The 18,966-nt window shown below is 52.5% G+C and overlaps 1 protein-coding gene across 2 annotated transcripts; it reads right to left on the bottom strand.

The window, feature by feature from the left end:
* Positions 1 to 7,876: 7,876 nt before the first annotated feature.
* On the bottom strand, positions 7,877 to 12,170 carry Znf703 (zinc finger protein 703). Of its 2 annotated transcripts, none has more exons than XM_075986441.1 (2): positions 11,709 to 12,170; positions 7,877 to 10,757 (listed from the first exon to the last, which is right to left on the bottom strand). In XM_075986441.1, the coding sequence occupies exons 1-2, from the start codon at positions 11,958 to 11,960 to the stop codon at positions 9,231 to 9,233; spliced, it is 1,779 nt and encodes a 592-aa protein (XP_075842556.1). In that variant the 5' UTR covers positions 11,961 to 12,170; the 3' UTR covers positions 7,877 to 9,230. The 2 variants fall into 2 exon arrangements, with proteins under 2 accessions (XP_075842556.1, XP_075842557.1); XM_075986442.1 differs by lacking the exon at positions 7,877 to 10,757 and adding an exon at positions 10,823 to 11,059 and having other exon boundaries at positions 11,709 to 12,099.
* Between the last annotated feature and the right edge of the window lie 6,796 nt (positions 12,171 to 18,966).

Raw genomic sequence — 18,966 nt, 5'->3', positions numbered from 1 at the left:
TAGAACAAGCACTCGCTTTACTTTGCTTCACCTGTGCGGCACCCTGGGTCCCAGTCCAGCTGGTTCTACTCGGTACGGGGTGGTCACTTTGTTTACTCATTGATTCGAACCTACCCTCCTGCCCTGCACTGTGGTCCGAGACACTTTTGAAGCATGAGTAGCCTCCAGGTCAGCAAGTTTGGAGATCTCCGAGATATGAGTGTGACGTGTTTTAAAGTCGGGAGAACAGTGAGATCATGAGTACAGCCTTTGCGTTTGTTTCTACTGGAGGTGGGGTCTCATTCCGCCGCCATATGCCGCCCCTACGCCACCGCTTACGCTGGAAGCGCATTGCTGGATCTGGCAGAGTTGTCTTCCTGCCTCAGTATCCTATGTACTTGGTACCACAGCTGGGTGCGTGTACACCCAGCTTTCCACAGTCCTTTAACTATGAAACCTTGGGAAATTAACTTTAAATCTCAGCCTATCATCAAAGGAATATGGTGGTTTCTCATAAAAATTAAGTAGTAGGGACTGTGGATATAGCTCGGGGGAGAGCACTAGCTTAGTGTGTGCCAGGCCCTGGGTTCCAGCCCCAGTGCGCGCGCACACACACACACACACACACACACACACACACACGGAGGAACCAAGTGCTGAGCATATCTTATTATAGTAAATGTATATATGATTCAATATGTATGTTACGACGAACACATAGCGATGTTTCCTGATTTCCCCAGTCACGCCTGACTTAGAGTTCCACATGTGTGAGTCACTGGAAAAGCAGAGCCATGCCATTTCCTGTAAGGACCGAGCACAATCTCGCATCTAGCACACACACACACACATATGCTCACAAATCCACACCCCCAGGAGAGCAAACAGGATGTGGAGGGACGTGCAAGCGCACTTTCTAAACTGCTCTTTCTAGTCTCAAATCTGGCTCTGATTTAAGCTCCAAGACTACTTCACGTTATGTTCTGAACCGTGCAGAGATGCCCATGGCCCACGGAGAGCAAAGGCCGCCAGTGTGGTTTGATGTTTATCCGCTTCTCCTTTTTTCTCTCTAGCCAGTCGCACTCCCCAAAAGCCATTGGCTGTAGGCTATGAACAATAGAATTCTGTTTGAAGACCTTAGTTTAACCTCAGGATTCTGGAAATTATTTAAAATAATTTCTACCCTACCTGAACCACCCCTGCAGTTTCGGCCTATACTGAGCATTTGATTTAAAAAGAAAACATTGTAGCAATTCACCTCTGAGGAGTCAGTTTTGAAGGGGAAGATTCTATACTGCGGGAACTTTTCATGGGCACCCCTTCCCTCTGCCTGCTGGGGATGTGAGGCCATGGAGACTCTTTAACTGGACCATCCATGTTGTCTTCTCTGATAGGGAACTTTTTCTGATGGAGCCCAGGACTTCATGCGTGCTAGGCCCATTGTACCACTGAGCTGTGTCTCCAGGTCTGAGAGGGACTTTAGAGTTACACTTGGTGGGGATCAGGGGCAGCATCCGAGGCAGTGACACCATCATGGTACTTTATTACTTAAATGTCTCATACATCCGTAGGAGCCGTGTATGGTGGTACATGTCTGTAGTTTCAGCTATTGTAGAGGCTGAGGCAGGAGGATGTCATGAGCCTACCTTTAAGAGTACAGAATAGTCCGGCCAGGAAGAGATAAGCATACAGCCTAAGACTCTCATTTCAGAAGTTAAAAATAGATTCAGCAGAGGCCAGCACAGCTGGGTTTTATTGAATGTAATTAATTAATGATTTTTAAGTAGGCCACCCTGGAACTTGTTGTGTACTTCAGGGTACCCTTACACCCAAGATCCTCCTGCCTCTGTCTTCAGAGTGCTGGGATTACAGGTCTGCACCACTGCTTACTCCTGGCCCGAAGTTACAATTTTTACAAACTAAAACCATCACTTATTTATTTTGTGTGCATGGGCGTCTTGCCTATGTGCACACTTGCACACTACGTGTGTGCCTGGTGCCCATGAAGGTCAGAAGGGTGTGGCGGACCCTCTGCTGCTGGAGCTAACGGATGACTGCGAACCATATGGGTGCTGGGAAACAAACCCCAGTTCCCTGAAGAACAGCCAGTGCTCTTAACTGAGTCGTCTCTTCAGCTCTCTCCTCCCCTTTTAACTTTCTTTTTTACTTAGAGTACAAAGTGATGGATTTTGTTCTCCAGTTGGGTTTTAGAAGCGGAACAATAGCTAAGTCTCCTGTCTCTTAGCTCAGTGTTCTTCCTGCTAGCTGCATTAATGACAGGACAGCCCAGGCTTTCCATAATAGTCTCCAAGTTCACCAAAGCGTGCTGATCCCATGGCTCTCCGTTCTGAAGTTTATAGAGTACAGCCACTCTTTCTTCTCCTACGTGGTAGGTTCAATTTGTTTTGTCTTGAGAAAAAAATACTTCTCTGCAACTCGGAATCCAGGGGCAGCTTTTCCTGCTGCAGGAAATGTTGTTGATGATGCTGGTGATGTGCCGACGACGCCCTAGGAATGCTGGGAAGGGCCTTCATTCAGGAAGAAGTAGAAACCCTTTCCACCTGAGGACTGCTGTGCAGAAGGCACACGCTGACCAGGAAAGAGTGGACGGGTGGTGATTCAGATGTTTTTCTATTTTCTTGAGATAGGACTGTCTTAGGGTTCCTATTGCTGTGAAGAGACACCATGACCCTGGCTGCTCTTACAAAGGAAAACATTTAACTGGGGCTAGCTTACAGTTCAGAGGTTTAGTTCATCCTGATCACGGCAGAACATGGTAGCACACAGGGAGACATGGAGCTGGAGGGAGGTAGCTGAGAGTTCTACATCCTGCAGGCAGCAGGAGGAGAGTGGCATTGGGCCTGGCTTGATGTTCTGAGACTTCAAAGCCCACCTGTGACACATTTCCTCCAACAAGGCCACACCTCCTAATAGTGCCACTTCCTATGGGCTTCTGGGGCCATTTTTATTCAAACCATCACAAGGGCCTTATTCTGTAGCCCAGGATGGCCTCACACTTGGTATCTTTCTGCCTTAGCCTCCTAAGCGCTGGACTTACCACTATATTGCATCATAGATTAAAATCTGTTTCTTTAAAAAAATTGTTTTTACTTTTATTTAAGTCTATGTGTCCAAGTGAGTAAATACCATAAGCGTACAAGTGCTGGCGGAGGCCAGAAGAGGGAGTCAGATCCCTTGGAAGTGGAGTAACAGGTGGTTGCCAACCATACTTGTCTTCTGGAAGAGCAGCCAGTGTTCTTAACTACCGAACTGTCTCTCTGGTCCTAAACCCCGTCTCTTGATTCACTGTGACAGTGGAAAATATCGACCTAGGGACTCACATCCATCCCTGTCCCCACTACAAAATGCCTCAACTAACCCAAAGCCTTCAGGACAACCGGGAGCCCCGGGTCCCACCGCTGTTCCTCCAATGGCCCTATCTTCTGCAGTGTGACAGTCTCGTCAGCATCGTGGTACCTTCCTGAGCCTCTCCATGGTCTTCTGGCTGCACGGCAGAATGTGGTGCCGGGTCAGCTGGGCAGAGCTTCAGTTAAGTACCATCCTATAGCGTCCCCTGCCTCGTGGGCGGGAGGTTTCCCGCGTTACCTCTGGTACTGTATGGCATCCTGCATTGTGCCGGCACAGACCGACTGTAAACTCCTTTCTGGGACCATAAGCCACCACCTGCAAGTACAGTGCCCCAACCTGCGAGACTTCCAGAGCTGCCACTCTGTTTCCGGTCATTATTTACCGTATATATCAAAAGATGGAGGCTTTGGTGGTCCCCTCATCTCTCTTAAAAGTTGAACCCAATTGTTAGTGTCTATCAGTGTACTGCATACCCACCCCTTGCTGGACTACTACAGGGCTTTGGTGACTTCTTCTTCTTCTTCTTCTTCTTCTTCTTCTTCTTCTTCTTCTTCTTCTTCTTCTTCTTCTTCTTCTTCTTCTTCTTCTTCTTCTTCTTCTTCTTCTCCTTCTCCTCCTCCTCCTCCTCCTCCTCCTCCTCCTCCTCCTCCTCCTCCTCCTCCTCCTCCTCCTCTTCATCAGTTTCCCTCTCATGGCTCTTTCTCTGCTGAGGCCCTTTCCTGTCCTTTGACCCAGTAACTGACAGCTGGATTCTGGCCACGGGGGGAGAAATGTGGCCAGGCTTGAGGGTTACAATAGGGCAGGTTTTGTCCAGGGGCCTGCTAATGTCTCTACTGACCTTGGAGCAAAATGACTGGGAAGGACCAAGGGGAGCCCGTTTCCTTCCCTCTTTGCTTGCAGGTTTTAATGTCCTCTTTGTTGGTCTGCGCCCCTGTGGGCTGCCCAGAAGAGAGAGACTTCAGGCTGTCTCCTCCCTCCTGGTGCATGCTTTTCCTGTTTAAACAGGGCGCAGTTGTGAAGTGCCCTGACTTTGCACACACCAAGGCCCGGCAACGGCTGCAATAAATCAATGGGAAAATAGAAGCTGCCAGTTAGACTAAACAAGCGCGTTTGCAAAGACGGCTCGCTCTCATTAATCACCCTGACAGTCCTAAAAACACATTTCCCCTTTAATGACTGTATTTGGATAATCAGTGCTTTTTCCTCCTCACTCAGAGTTTGAGTAACAGACAGCTGGTGTTATTACAGCCATCGGGGAGAGGCGATGCTGGGATTAGGGTCGACGGAGAGCCATCCACTGGAGGTCTAGGCGAAAAACACAAGCTGGTTGGCTGCAAAACCGTTGTTAGGCAATAATGAGGGGGCGCTTTGTACTGCCATGGACAGCTCAGGCAGCCATGTGCACGTTGACCGTGCTCCCCCCAACCTCCACACCCACCTGCGTTATGTGAATGAAAACCCTCATGTTGGTTTTATGAGCTCTGGCCATGTGACCCTGTGGAGCAGGCAGGAGGTATTCTGGGAGGGAGGAGGAGACTCGTACAAGCGATGTGAGCTTTGTTTCCTTCAGGTGACTTTGGCTTTGAGGGAAAAGTTTGAAACCTAGCACATTCCTCTTTATAAATGATGTAACACATTAAGGCGCAGCACATTATGAAAATGGTAATTCAAACCCATAGTGCTCCAAATTAAACCATACATTATCGGATGCGCCCAACCATCTATTTTGCAAAAAGACAGGATGAATGAAATCAAATCAAACAGAAAACTGGAGTGCAGCCTCCCCTACAGAATGATTAATGAAATGCTGACCTCAGGATTATGGCAAGACGGATTCTACCCAGCCCCGACACGCATGAGAAGGGATTTAGCGTGTCTACGAACACCATGCAGTAGGATAGGCTGAGATAGGCGGCCGGAGCTGTCTACGAATGGAGAATGGTGAATTTCCCCAGTGACACAGGATGGTTGGGAAGGTTAAAAACACGACCAATTCGGAGTCAAGACCGTGTTCGAGGGCAAGCCTTTTCCCCCTTCTCTTCCTCTTGTCTCCACTGCCCACAGGGCCACAAAAATAACCGAGCAAGAGATGAGAAAATGGGAGCTGGAGCCAGGAACATCCAGAGTCTCAGGTTCAGCTCTATGGCTTCCACCATTGTACCCTGGGAAGACAGGTCCCGGTTTCTGGAGCTGGGAGAGATTAGGGGAAGGAGGAGGAGGAGGAGGAAGGGAAGAAGGAGGAATCTGGAGAAAAGGAGGCAGAGAAATGCCGGGAAGGAGTTGCCAGATGTATTAAGTATGCAAATTGGCAGCTGTAGGGGGAAGAGTTCTTCTCTATTAAAATGGCAATTAATGAGAATTAAGCCATCGAAAGTAACAAACTCCTCACCATTTAATTAAAATAGGCAATTTCTTAGGAATCTTCCCAGCTTATGAATGGAGGGAGGTTTTAAAGGTAAGAACGTTACTTCCAGGCCTTTGGTTACCATGGTAGTTTGGGGCAAGTTAGTTCAACCAGGCTCAGTGCGTGCCCTTCCCAGTCCCAGGTGCAATGGTTTTCCAATATGGTTTTTTTTCACACCAAAGGCATAAGCCAGGCAGCTATTAGCAAAGTTTTCTTTTTGTCTAGAGAGCAGTTATTAGATATGGGAGATAAAGAATCTCCTTCCATCTCCCATCCTAACCAGAGGAGCCCCTGTGCCCCGGAGGAAGGGCAGAAAGGCAAAGTTTAGGAGCCTTATCATTACTTTTAACAGGCGTTGGGGAAGAAACATAAAGGTGTCTGTTAAAAAGGGGGAGAAAGTATGTGTAAGGGAAGCTGGGAAAGAAACAGTAACATAGCGAACAGCACAACGGGGCGGGGTGGGGGCAGGAGTCTGCATTTCAGGGGTGTAGGAGAACGCGGCTCAGCGATGCTGCTTCCCCAGGTCCCACCTGGGCTGGTCTCAGGGTGACTTTTACACCTGCTGCTTGTTGCAGTTTTCTCTGGACCCCAGTCTACTGTCCCTGGAACATGCAGTCATTGAGTGGCCAGCATTAACACTGGGTTAAAAGGAGGAGGAGGAGAGGAGGAGGAGGAGGAGGGGGAGGAGAGGAGAGAAGAGGAAGAGGAAGAAGAAGAAGAAGAAGAAGAAGAAGAAGAAGAAGAAGAAGAAGAAGAAGAAGAACAACAACAACAACAACAACAACAACAACAACAACAACAAAACAACCCTCTTGTTCTCTTAACTGACAGAAGAATTTTGTCTGGTGCAAAGATCTCAGGACACAAACGTGTGGGCCTTGTGCAGAAGAGGCCAGAGCTGTGCTGCCGCCTTCCACGGAGTCTCAACCCAGAGAGAGGTTTAGTTTGTGAACTCTTGATACTTCTAGATGGAGACCCTCCCCCCTCCCGGCAGTTGACTCCTGCCTACCAAGTTTCAGAAGCCGGAAGTCAGGTACAAACTACCTGTTGTTACTCTCAACAGCGGGCAAAGTACAGTGTCACCAACAGATCCAAAAGCCTGGTGGCACCTATGCGGCGCGTCCAGGGATGCGCAGTGAGGAGGGGCTGGTGGCCCATGGTCTGCAGCACCACTGTGGCTGCCCCCAATGGAGAAGAACCAGTTCGCACTGGCATTAGGCAGTTGGTGACTCAGACACTTGGGCTCAGGGCATCCTGGACACTCACAGAGGGAACGCCATTCCACGAAGTAGGCAAGTACCGGGCCAACATCTCAGTAAACAACGCCTGCTCGCCACTGCGAGAGGATGCAGGCAAGTCGAGAGACATATGGAAAGAAGAGCCAGGTCTCAGTGTCTGGCTTTCCCGGTATCAGAACAGTTTCACGTTCCTGTATCATCGCTGAGAATTCTCAGCAAAACCCAAACCCGGTTCCGAGTTTTCAGAGTCGCATAGTTGGCTGAGGAGACCTCAAGCCTCACGAAACATTTCTTGAAGCAAGTGCTGATTGTGTAAAGAGTCACCCCTACCATGAGCACCAAGTACAAATCCTCACTCAGTCTTGGGGACCTTGAAAGGTGTCTGTCACTAGAATTAGTTGAGGCCTCTCAGCCTGTAGCTCTCCTTTTGGCCACGAGATGGCGCCAGAGGCACGTCTCTGATAGCCCTCCCGCCGGGCTTGGGATAAGGTTGCCGGGCAGCTAGTTTCAACCCTCCTTCCTGGTTCCCTTTCTCAGCCTTTAGCCCTTGAATTCCCGCCCAGAGGAAGATCCACTTTCACACACGCCCTTGCTCCTCTTTGCCCCCAGGAAATGCCAAGGCCTTTGAAGTAACGCTGGGAGCCAAACAACCAAAAGGGGGGTGGGGAGTAAAAGTGTTTTTATGTAATTTGTAATACATAAAATTTGTAATGTGCAAGTCCCCCTCAGAGAGGAAAGGCCGTAAACTAGCCTTGGAACCGCAGTCTCAGAAGGAAATCCTAAATCCTTCAAAGAAAAAAAAACAAAACCAAACCAAAACAAGGGCATTTGCTTAGGTGTCTGGAAGTGGGACTATGTTGAGGCAAGAGAGAAACACACCACGGTGTGAATATAGCCAAGTATTCCATTTATTAACAAAATAGTCTTAGTAAGGGAGAGCTCTGTTCACCCCACGAGAGGCCCCTCAGCCCCGGCGCTGCTGCGTAAGACCGGGAGGGAGGGAAGGTGTGGGGGGGACAAGACCCGGGTTGAGTCTTTAATCCACTGCAGGAACCCAGGGAAATCCACCGCCAGCTTTGGAGGTTGCTGGCTCAGGTCTGGGACAGGGCGAAGGGAGTGCTGTGATCCAAGGGCTCCCTGAGTCCCCAGCCTGCCCCCAACAGAGCTACTAATGTTGTCTGGTCTGATGACTTTGGGACTAGTCTGCTTTGGAGGGATCCGGCAAGGATCCCTGGCCCTGCTCCTATCACGAGAGGAGGGCGGGGGTCACAGTCCCAACTAGGGAGAGGGGGGAAAAAAGATGATAAAGTACTCCACAAAATATAAAGAGCAATTTCGTGCCAGCGGGGGGCCTTCTAAGACGCGTGACTGGCTGTGGCAGGTCCCCAACTGCCGACACTGCAGCTGCAGGGCAAGGTGCGGGTCCCTGAGGGGCCAGGAAGGTAGAAGGAACAGCAGGCTCTGTTGGAGGCCATTGGGACCACTGCAGGGGAAGCCCGCTGGTGGCACCGGGACTCTTCCAGCTGAGCATCGTGGAAGAACAAGGCTGTGATTTGATTTGAGGGGTCAGGGCCTAGAACCAAGTGCTCACATAGGGGAAAGGAGGGTTGCTTGAGACAGGGCCACACAGCAGCGTTCTGATTCAACAAAGCTGGGGACCTCCAGCCACCACGGTGGTTCCCCCTTCGACCCCCCCAAAAAAATCGTTACAATTTTTTTTTTGTACAAAGGAGAAAAATTAAAACGTCACATGGAAAGAAACAAGAGGGGACGGAAGGAAAAGGGAAGAGATGCAGTTTGAACAGTGAAGACTCATGCAAGAGACTGCCCAAGATGAGAAAAGTATAGAACCCAACTCTCCCTTCATTCCTTAAAACCAAACCAGTAAAAAAAAACCAAAAAACAAAAAAAAAAAACCTTAAAACATACACCTAAGAAAAAGAAGAAAAAAAAAAAGAATGGGAGAGGGAAGGGGTTCGTGTAGTTCTCTGGGTGGTTAATATTATTATTTGAGGAGACAGACTTTTTGCATACCATTGACTCATGTGGGCCATTAATGCACTTATATTCCCAGCTTGTAAGCTAACATTATAGTAAATAAATACACAGTCCGGTGGGGAGGGGCTGGGCTGGATCCTGGTAGGGGTAAGCAGTAGTGGAAGTTGCAGCGTCGAGGGCAGTGGGACAGGAGAGGAACGGGTGGGTGGGTGGGAAAGGGCTGGGAGGGGCCAGAGCTGTAGTTACTGATATCCGAGCGCCGAGGCGGAGGCTAGTCTCTGTCCATACAGCGCATATGGCGAGTAGTAGGGTCCGGCTGTGGGGAGGGATGGCACTGCCAGCCCCCCAGCTGTGGATAAGTGGCTCTTGCCATAGGGGTGGTATCGGCTTAGCCCCAAAGTGTGTGGACTCCGCAATGACAGCGATCCGGGGCTGCCTGGGGCGGCGGGCGGGGGGAGATGCAGATGGCAAGAAGCAGCGGCAGCAGCCGCTGCTGCGGCGCTGCCCAAGCTCGAGGCCCCGGGGTAGGCGGCCAGAAGTTTCTCTGCGCCGGGCAGGGCTGTGTGAGTCCGTAGATGGCTGAGCAGCTCCTCGGAAGTGGCAAAGCGCTTGTCGCAGGGCCCGCTGGCCGCCACCCAGTTGCAGCTGTGTGGCAGCGGTTCGTTCTGCAGCATGAAGCCATAGGTGTAGAGAGGATGGCCCGGGAGCGCGGCCTGGGCGGCGCTGGAAGACAGAGCCGCGGGTTGCAAGGGGTGCCCGGGGTACACCAGTGGGTAGCCACCTGCCTTAAGGCTGGGCCCGGCCGGATCATGCGCGCTGCAAGTGGAGCAGCTAGAGCCGCCGAGGTGCGAGGCGCTGTGGTAGCCTCCCAGGCAGTAGGGGTCACGGCATAATCCCTGCAGGAAGGAGGGCGGGGAGGCCCCGGTGAGGGGGCTGGAGCTGGGGGGCTTGCCGGGTGGCAGGCCCAGGCCCCCGGACAGCTGGCCTCCCACTAAGCCAGACTTGCTGGGATCCAGGCCAGGCACGAACTGAGACGGGTAGCCGGCATAGGCACCCACGATGGAGCCGTGGTAACCGATGCTGGAGGGCGGTAGCGGGAACACCGAGTGGCCTGGTTTGTAGGGTGACACTGGAGCCACGTGGCCGGCCCCCACCAGAGCGGAGGGCGGCTCCGACTTGCGCCCTGATGCCGCGGCCTCCGGGCCACCGTGAGCCGAGTCCCCGCCGCTGCCTCGGCTCCCAGCTGCTGGCTCCGGACTGGGTTTGGCTTCCTGGTCTTTCTTGTCCAGGTCCCCTCCGCCGGTCCCACCACCGTTCTTGCAGTCTGAGTGGTGCGGGGAGCCTCCGCGGGAGCCTCCAGGTGAAGACGAGTTTGACGAGGTGGAGACCGGCGCTCCATGCGGGGGAAAGGGAGGACAGGCGGCGCTGGGGACCCTGAAGCCCGCCTTGTCTCCGGGGGACGAGGAGGACGAAGAGGAGGTGGAGGATACCGACGAGGAGCCGCTGTCTTTGCGGGAGTCGCCGCCGCTGGAGCCCTTGGAGTAGGGCTTGAAGCTAGACTTGTCCTCCGCGGGGGAGTCCCCCAGCTGCTTGAGTGCGGTGGCCGCGGAGGCGGTGCCAGGGGCGGAGCGGCCGGGGTCTTTCTCGGATCCCAGTCCGTTGGCCGCTGCGGCTACCGAGTTGAGCTTGGACGAAGGCGGCGGGTCGGGTTTGCCGATCTGCGAGCAGGTCTGGGCTAGCAGTGCCAACGGACTCTTCTTGGCGTCCAGCTGCGGGAGACAGTGGCAAAGGGGAGGGAGAAGGGGTGAGATTGGGAGACCCACCAAGCGCGCAGGGACGCAAAGCAGGGCACTGGCGGCGCGATGGGGGCCTAGCGAAGAGGGTCACCGAGAAGAAGGCCTGGCTGTGGCGGAGCAGCCGGGCAGAATGGCACTTGCGTTATGGGTTAGTCCCTGAGTGTGTCATGGGCGCTGGCGCGCAGGAGAAACGGTTCAACACCCGCCCTCCTGGTTAAAGGTGACTTCTCTGGAGTCGGGGTGGCGATTCGCCCCATTCCATCTAATCTCTCCCTCTTCTTGGCCCGGGGAAAAACTTAAGCTTTTAGTTTGGGAGAACTTCGTTTGGGACGGGTTTCTGGTGATGGCGCTCGGGGTAGAAGCGGGGAGAGGCGCCTTCTAAAGGCAGAGCTGCAGTTGGCCCTGTGAGTAGCCCCTCCCTCTCTCCTTCCCTCCCTCCCGGGGAGGACACCCAGAAAAGTGGGATGAAGAAAGACCAGGGATCGCGAGTGCCTGGGTTTTCTGCAGTGTGCCCCAATAGGCCCAGGAAGATGAGGGGGGAACCCGGGCGGCTTCCAAGAGAACAGGTCGGGGTGGAGGCGAGGGAGGTCCAGGAGCCGTCTTTGGACAGGACACTGGGGGCTAGAGGAAAAGTAAAGGAGCCTGGGCGCGACAAGAGCAAATCCAGTTCGACAGAAAACACGCAGCTCCGAAGGGCGAGTGGGCAAAAACCCTTCCACTCGGCAGTCTAGGGAGAACCTGGAGGGTCTGATCCCTGCCTTTCGTCCCTCCTCATGAGGTCCGCCAGCGTGGCCAGCCTCGGGAGTCGCCTCGCACTGAGCTACGGGTGTGTGTGTGTGGGGGGTGCGCAGGGAGCAGGGCCATGGGCCCAGCATGGGTGGCGGAATGGGTTCAGCTCTGGGTGGGCAGCGCCTGGAGACTGACCTCAATGGGGCTGACGGGAGTGGAGGACAGCGGCTGCAGGTACTCCGGGTGCAGGAGGTGACCGGTGTGAGCGCTCAGCATCTTCAGGACCCTGATAGGAAGCCGGTTCGCTTGGCGCAGGGGGTCCGCCGGGGGCAGGAGGGACACCACCGCCGGCACCGCCGGCCTCTTCCCGCCGCCGCCGCTGCTGCCGCCGCCGCTGCCGCTGCTTTCGGGTGTCCTTGGGTTAGATCCAGCGGGCGAATCGCTCATTTGGAGGAGGCAGCGCCACTGGGGGGGCGGGGAGGGAGGGGAAGCTCCGGGAGGCGAGCTCCCGGGGCGGGTGGGCTCGCTCCGCTGCGTCGAACGCCGTGCAGCAGTCGCTGCGCCTCGGTGCCGCCTCCCCTCCTCCACCGCCGCCGCCGCCGCCGCCGCAACCGCTAGCCCAGGCAAGCAACACAAAAACCTTCGTCTTCCGCGAGCTGCACGTCAAATAGCCGCGATCCGCAGCCACACTTCAAAGGGATCGCCGCGCCCGCCCAATCGCAGCTCTCTCCCGGACCCCGGGGCGGGGAGAGCGGCGGGAGGAGGCGGGCGCCGCCGGTGGGCGGGGAGAGTCTTAAAGGGCCCTCACCCCTGCCGTCTCCCAGCCGCCGCCGCCGCCGCCGCCGCCGCCGCCGCGAGTTGGGACTGCTCCCCTTTCCGGGCCGGGTTGCCCCTACAACGCAGGCTCTGCGACCTCCCTTGCGCTGGCTCTCCTATTGCCGACTGCTCCACCACCAGCAACAGCGCGCGCGCTCGTGTGTGTGTGTGTGTGTGTGTGTGTGTGTGTGTGTGTGTGTGTGTGTGTGCTGGCGGGGGCTGTTGCCAGTAGTGGGGACGGGGATGGGAGAGCCCTGCTCTGGTCCTAGGATCTAAGCCTCTCCCCCAAGTCCGCCTGAGGGCGGGCCATGCCACTGGAGCCGGGCCCCTTCTCCGAGCTGCTTCGGCCAGTTCTCTTTCCCCTAATTGGCCTCTCCCGGATGTGTTCACTTGGAAGCGGCGGAGCCTCGGGGGCATCCACTATTCCCAGGGCGCCGCGTGAGCCGTTCCAACTACTTTGAGCTTGTCCAGTCAGCCTGCAAATTTGAAGGACTCCCTTCCCGGTGAGATGATCTAGGTGAAACGCGGTACCCGGACTAAGGCGCGGCGCCTCGGAGCGCCTGGAACGTCCCAGGGGCGCACTGAATTATAGATCGTGTTTAGGTGTGTTTCAGGGTTCTCTTCTGTGTAAAGCAGTAAAGCTTCCTCACTGTGCTGTGACTAGCTGCTATTTGGCGACGGGGTGAGGGGTAGCATCATCACAGGAGAAGCCTGTGTGTCCTAGCGGCTCAGGGCTCCCGAGATTGGCCCACCGGTTTTCCCCCAGGGAAATTTCGAAATAAAACCTTTTTTATTAATAATACTAGTACCCTCTCGGATTCCCCCGAGCCTTCCGGAAAAAGTTATGTATTCCCACTGGGCAGAGATTTTACATAGTCATGGACCTGACCTTAAAGTTCTCGACCCTTGGCCTCAATCAGGTGACACTGGTCCTTTGTGTCCCGGCTCTGGAGTGACCACTTCTGCTTGCCCTCGGCGGCCGGTGGAGGCGCGCTGGTGTCACCATTCCTTCTGAGCACCACTTTCCCAGTGATTTGTCACTCATTCAGATCAAGGACTGTCGTTGTAGGTGTAGTGCCCCAGGGCTGTCTGGTTCTGACTGCCCGCTGCTGACCCACCCACGTCTTTTCTCTGACTCTGGTACCAATGACTCAAGACAACGTGAGAACCCCAAGACTGGGGCAGCAGATTTCAAAGGGATCTTCAAAGTGAGAGAACGGTCATGACCTTTAGGGTGCTCTGGAGAGAATACCAGGGCAGCTTCCAAGGCCACACCAGTCACACAACTTAACTCAAGCACTCCCTGGATCCACACTATCTGGTGAACAGAGTGTATGGATTTCCTAGAAATTACCCAACTGTCCCCTCCCTCATCTTACAAAATTAGTTGTAAACCAAAGGCTAGCGATGCCCTGACTCTGATGATATCTTCCATTATTTCAGCAAGAGGGGTAGGGATGGAGGACAGGAGGGTGATCTCATTTATTTTATGGTGTCAAGTTTTGCTTCTCACCCCCACTAGCTCTGCTCGTTCTAGTCTTTGCGTTCTGCCCTCGTGGTCGCTGCCAACACTTATCTTTAAGATTCTACTGCGGGCTGCGCAGGGTGGCTTATACTTGTCCACCCAGCATTCAGGCTGGCAGGAGGCTCACATCACGAGTTTGAGGCCAACCTGGCCCTACCTAGTGAATTCCATACTGGCTGGTGCTACAAAGTGAGACCCTGTCTCAAAACAAAGTCCATTGCAGGGACTTTGAAGTACCAGTCTGCACAGTCCTTTAGCCTCTGGGAGAAAAGAGCTGAAGAAAGATAGCCCATAGAAAGGGCAGTCTTTGTGGATACCTTGGAGGAAGAACTAGGAAGAAGAAAGAGCTTAGCCAGTGGACGAAGTCTTCTTGATTATTGTAAACAGTCCAGCTGCAGGAGTGAGCCAAGAAATCCTTCTAGGACCCGAGCAGATGTGTGTTAGAAATGATTAATGGGGCATAAGTTGGAGGGAAAGAGAGGAGACACTTAGGAATGTGGGTGGGAAAGAGGGACCGGGAGGAAGAAGAAAGACAGCAGAGTGTTTGCCCTTTACTTGGCAAGTAGAAAGATGTTAAGTGAACAATGGAAGAGAGGAAGGGTACAGACAGGATGTAAGGACCCGGGAAGGGGGCAAGGCAATCTCCCTGTGAAATAAAATGTTGTCCTTTTAAGAAACTTCCCTAAGCTCAACCCAGTCAGCATGGGCAGGGAGAGCGATCCTAGCCAGCATGCTGTCTGGGCCAGGCTTGCTTCCGGCCAGTGAGTAGGACATTCACCACAGCATACACAGAGGGTAGGGACACCTTTGGGCCGCTGGAGAGGGCAGCAGGGTTTCTTTGACTGGATCTATGCAGTTTCCTTCCGAGAGGAAAATGAAAAAGGAAAAAAAAACAGACATACTGAGCTAGGCCAAAGGCCTAATTAAAACACTTGTGGATTATTAAAATCACTGTTTGACATTTGCTTAGCAAAATTGTTACCCCATACAGAGCACTACGCTGGGCCCCAGCCTACTGAAAAGGAAGTCCACTTTTCAAAGGAATGGCTTTGCCACCTGGGAGAGAATATGACTCATTAATCAACTGGACTGTGTTTACTGAGGGCCAGCTGTGGGCAAAGCATTGTATGAGGAGGGTGGTTACAAAGTCCCCGCAAAATGTTGCCGTGCAGGGCCGATGGAGTAAGTCTTCCCCTTGCAAGCCTGTGGCAGATGGATGGGACCTTGTTTGCCAGGCTTTCGCCGGTTGCCCTGGGAATGGGGAGCCATGGTTAAACAGGACAGGGTTAAGGCTATTTAAGGCTGTTTCTATGACACTGTAAAGAATGAGCTGGATGCTAGGTGTTTCTTTTTTCCTTCTGTCAAACAGGCCCTCACGATTGTAGCTTGGCCTGGTCTAGAATCCATGATGTCCCTAAGAGGAATTACAAGTGTGCTTGAGTTTATGCTACGCTTTCCATAGTCTTTGGATGCTGTAGGCAGCCCAGCTAGGTCTGAGAGTGAGGAATAGAATTGAAGATACTGGATACTGAGAGGCAGGGTACTTATATGAGGTTAGGTCCCTGGGAGACGGGCCTTTAAAGCATGCTGCCATGGTGACCCTGGGCACCTTACCACCTCCCCCACTCCCCAGAGCTTCAGTTTTCCCACGCATAAAATCTAAGAGTGGCCATCCCAGACTCAGGAGGCCCCATGTGGAATGTTGGGACAAAGAGTCCCAGGTAAATGATGACTGTGATACAGTGTATTGTTAGCATCTGAGCCAGGACTGGGAATTCTGTGGCAGCTGACCCTCCCCCAGGCTCTAGTCCCATGTGTCCTTTTATTATTTTTTTTAAATGTCCCTCAAAAGCTATTGGGGGAAAAAAAACCTTTAGAAAATTGTGAATATTTATAGATTTTTTTTCACAACTTCCATTTACATAAAATTTGCCACCCAGGAAAAAATGCCTGAGTCAGGTGGAGAGGGAGAGGTGGCGGATTTGTTGTGAGGGGTTAATGGGTAGTTTTCACTCCTTGCTGGGGCGGAATTGCTTGAATGATCACCTCTCTGCATAACACTCAAACCCTAATGGCAACAACATGAAATAATATCTCACTGGGTAACTATTTACATTTTTTTTTTTACAAGCTGTAAGAACTCTACAAAGTCTGTCTTGTAGAGGACTTGGTTTTCCTTCCCTGCGTTTAATATCTTTCAACAGCTGGCAATTACTGCCTTGGCCAGAAGCCCTGATTTAGCACAGTGCACCCAGGGCTCTGAAGGCGGTTTTTCTCAGCTGCCCCACCCCAGGCTTCAGACACCGCCTGGGGCATGACAGGGTCACTAAGGACTGGTGGCAGCAAACTGGCCAGGCCAGCCTCACAGGAAGACTACCTCGAAGGTCGGTCATGACAGGTGTCCCAGGGCATCTGCCTTTGCTTGCATTTTTTTTTTTTTTTTGGCTTACCTCCCACAGGATTGTGATTGCTTTTCTTTTCCTTACCCTCTGTGTTCTTACTGGCCAGCAGTGTTTGACTGTCAAGGCAGTGCTGAGGCTGTTCTAAGCACTTGCATACACTGTCTCCCCTTCCCACGGCAGAACCCCTGGGAGTGGGTTGGCCATAATCACAGAGGAAGATGTGGGAGACTAGGAAGACTAAGCAGTTGGCCAAGATCCGGTGCAGTTTGTGCCTGGGGATTTGCCTCCTCTCTACTTCCCCTTCCTTTTTGTCTGGCCCACCTCCTCTTCCTTCTCTTCTACATCCACTCGTCCCCTCTTCTCCTCTCTCACTCTTTCCCTTGTGGTGGTAGGACCTAGGGCGTTCGTTACTCATGCTAATTCAACACTCAGCTGTACCGCCAGCCCTGACTGCACATATGAGTTTTACATATACAGGGCTACTTATTTATATCTCATCTCACCATATTCATAAAAAATTTCAGGTAGAGAACCGTAGTTTACAAAATGTTGACTGTATGACCATGTGAAAGGAATCCCCCATGCTCTTCCCCTCTGCCCCATGCAATTTTTGGAGACAGGATCTTGCTATATAATCCAGGCTGGCCTTGAACTCACAATCCTCCTGTTTTAGCCCCACAAGTCCATTGTGGGTGTGTGTGTGCGTGTGTGTGTGTGCTTGTGTGCGCATGCACGTGCTAGAGGATTGTGTGGGTGGAGGTCCTAGGACACCCTAAAGAGTTACCTTTCTCTGTCTACCATGTCAGCCTGGGATGTTAAACTCAGGTGGTTAGGCATAGCTGCAAGTGCCTTAACCCACAGAGCCCTATCTCTGGCCCCCCAGGGAGTTCTCCTGTGCCTCTGCTTGAGGCAAATTTCAGAGTTGTTTTGGGCAAGTTTCATTATCCTTGTGACAGAGGAAGGCATAGGTTCTAAGAGCCAACGGGAGAGTTTGAAAGTCACACGGCAAACAGTGATGGAAGTAACTCCTTCTCAACTCGTCCTATCAGCTTCCATCACCTCCATTCCTCTGTGGTTGGGGGGGCAGGGGGCGTGGCAACTCCTGATAAAAGGAGGGGGAATTAACTCCTTTCCCTCCCCCAGGAATTTCCTTTAGAGATGAGGCAGGAAGAGGGGCCGAAGGAAATGTAGACCACAGTTTATCTTCAATCCTGTTCTTTTGATTCAGGCCTTTGAGCAGGGCTCTTTGAAGAAGTGTTTTCCCTTATCTCCCATCAGCCCCAGGGAGCCACAGGGGCTGGGTCAGGGGGCTGCAGTATGGTAGGTGTGCTTTTGAAGTCTGCCTTCCTTGCTTGTTCTGTCCTCCTACATCAGCCTGGGCATTCAGCCTTGATTACTTTCATCCATTCAGGTCTATAAGTTTCTTAGAAACTCACCGATGGGTGTTGGAGATCAGATTTAGGGGCTTGTACACGCTAGATAATTGCTCAAATCCTCAGGCCTGAAACTTCCCTCTGAAGCTGGGCGGTATCTCACCCTTGTTAACAGCCTGCGCTCCAGCTGAGATAGCAGACAGTCAGGGTTGCACACAGGGCAACGTTTTGTGAGCACTTGCTGGATGCCAGAGGCTGCTCTGAGCACCTTGCAGGTACTAATTTGTTTATTGGTCGCAGCAAATCCATCAGGGGGTACTACTGCTGTGCCTTTCTTATTATCTTCTATGTGAGGCACTCAAAGCTACAAAGGTAAGCCATTTGGCAGGTTACACAGCCAGGATAGGGTAGAGCTGATACTTTAGCGCAGGTAGGTGCCTCCTAGGCTGCTTGTAAAGGCAGACCTGAAGGGGGAGGGATTTGCTCAAGATGGGAAATGAACAAACAAAAAGACCCCAGCAGGACACACAGAAGACACATTCTTTCATAATTTTCTAGAGGGTGACTCACCCCCGCTGGGATTCCCCTTCATCATGAGAAATGAGAAATATGGTAGAGAGGGAACTGAGGCTGAGAAAGGGGTGAAGGAAACATCCATTCATCTGTGTAACCGGATTGGATTGATTAATTCAATGGAGCATCCTCTCAATGGCTCTTATGGACCCCTTGGTAGGTGTGGGCCTGAGGCGATCCCCAGAAGGTAAAGACAGCTATGTGGGAGCCTATGCCTCAATCTCAGGAAAGAGAGCATGTGCAGACCTTACCTTTGTGCTTCAGGCGCTCTTAGAGATTAAACAACAATGGAAAACCGAGGGAGGCCCAATCTTAGCTCCTGCTTAACGTCTGTTGTAGTTTGAATATGACAAGTTCCTGAAGACTCCTGTGCAGAAGGTTTGGTCCCTTGGTGATGTTCACAGGAGAGCCTTTTAGGGAGACTAGTTCATGAGGACAATGACTTCACAAAACCTTTTTATTGTGTGTGTGTGTGTGTGTGTGTGTGTGTGTGTGTGTATGTGTGTTAGGGTGCCCGTAGAAGACGATGTCAGATCCCCTGAAACTGGGGTTACAGGTGGTTGAGAGTCACCCAGTGTGGGGGCTGCTGGGAACTGAACTGAGGACCTTTGCAAGAGCAGCAAATGCTCCTAACCCCTGAGCTGTTTCTCCAGCCCTTGTCAATGGTTTTATCAGTTGATGAATTCATAATTCCATGGCTGTTTTTAGAAGGTTGAGTAGACAGGGAGGTGGAGCTTAGTTGGAGAGAGCAGGTTTCTGGAGAC

The sequence above is a fragment of the Microtus pennsylvanicus genome, chromosome 9 (genome assembly GCF_037038515.1).
Source record: "Microtus pennsylvanicus isolate mMicPen1 chromosome 9, mMicPen1.hap1, whole genome shotgun sequence".
Classification (NCBI taxonomy): domain Eukaryota; kingdom Metazoa; phylum Chordata; class Mammalia; order Rodentia; family Cricetidae; genus Microtus; species Microtus pennsylvanicus.
This window is presented reverse-complemented; position numbering and strand designations above follow the sequence as displayed.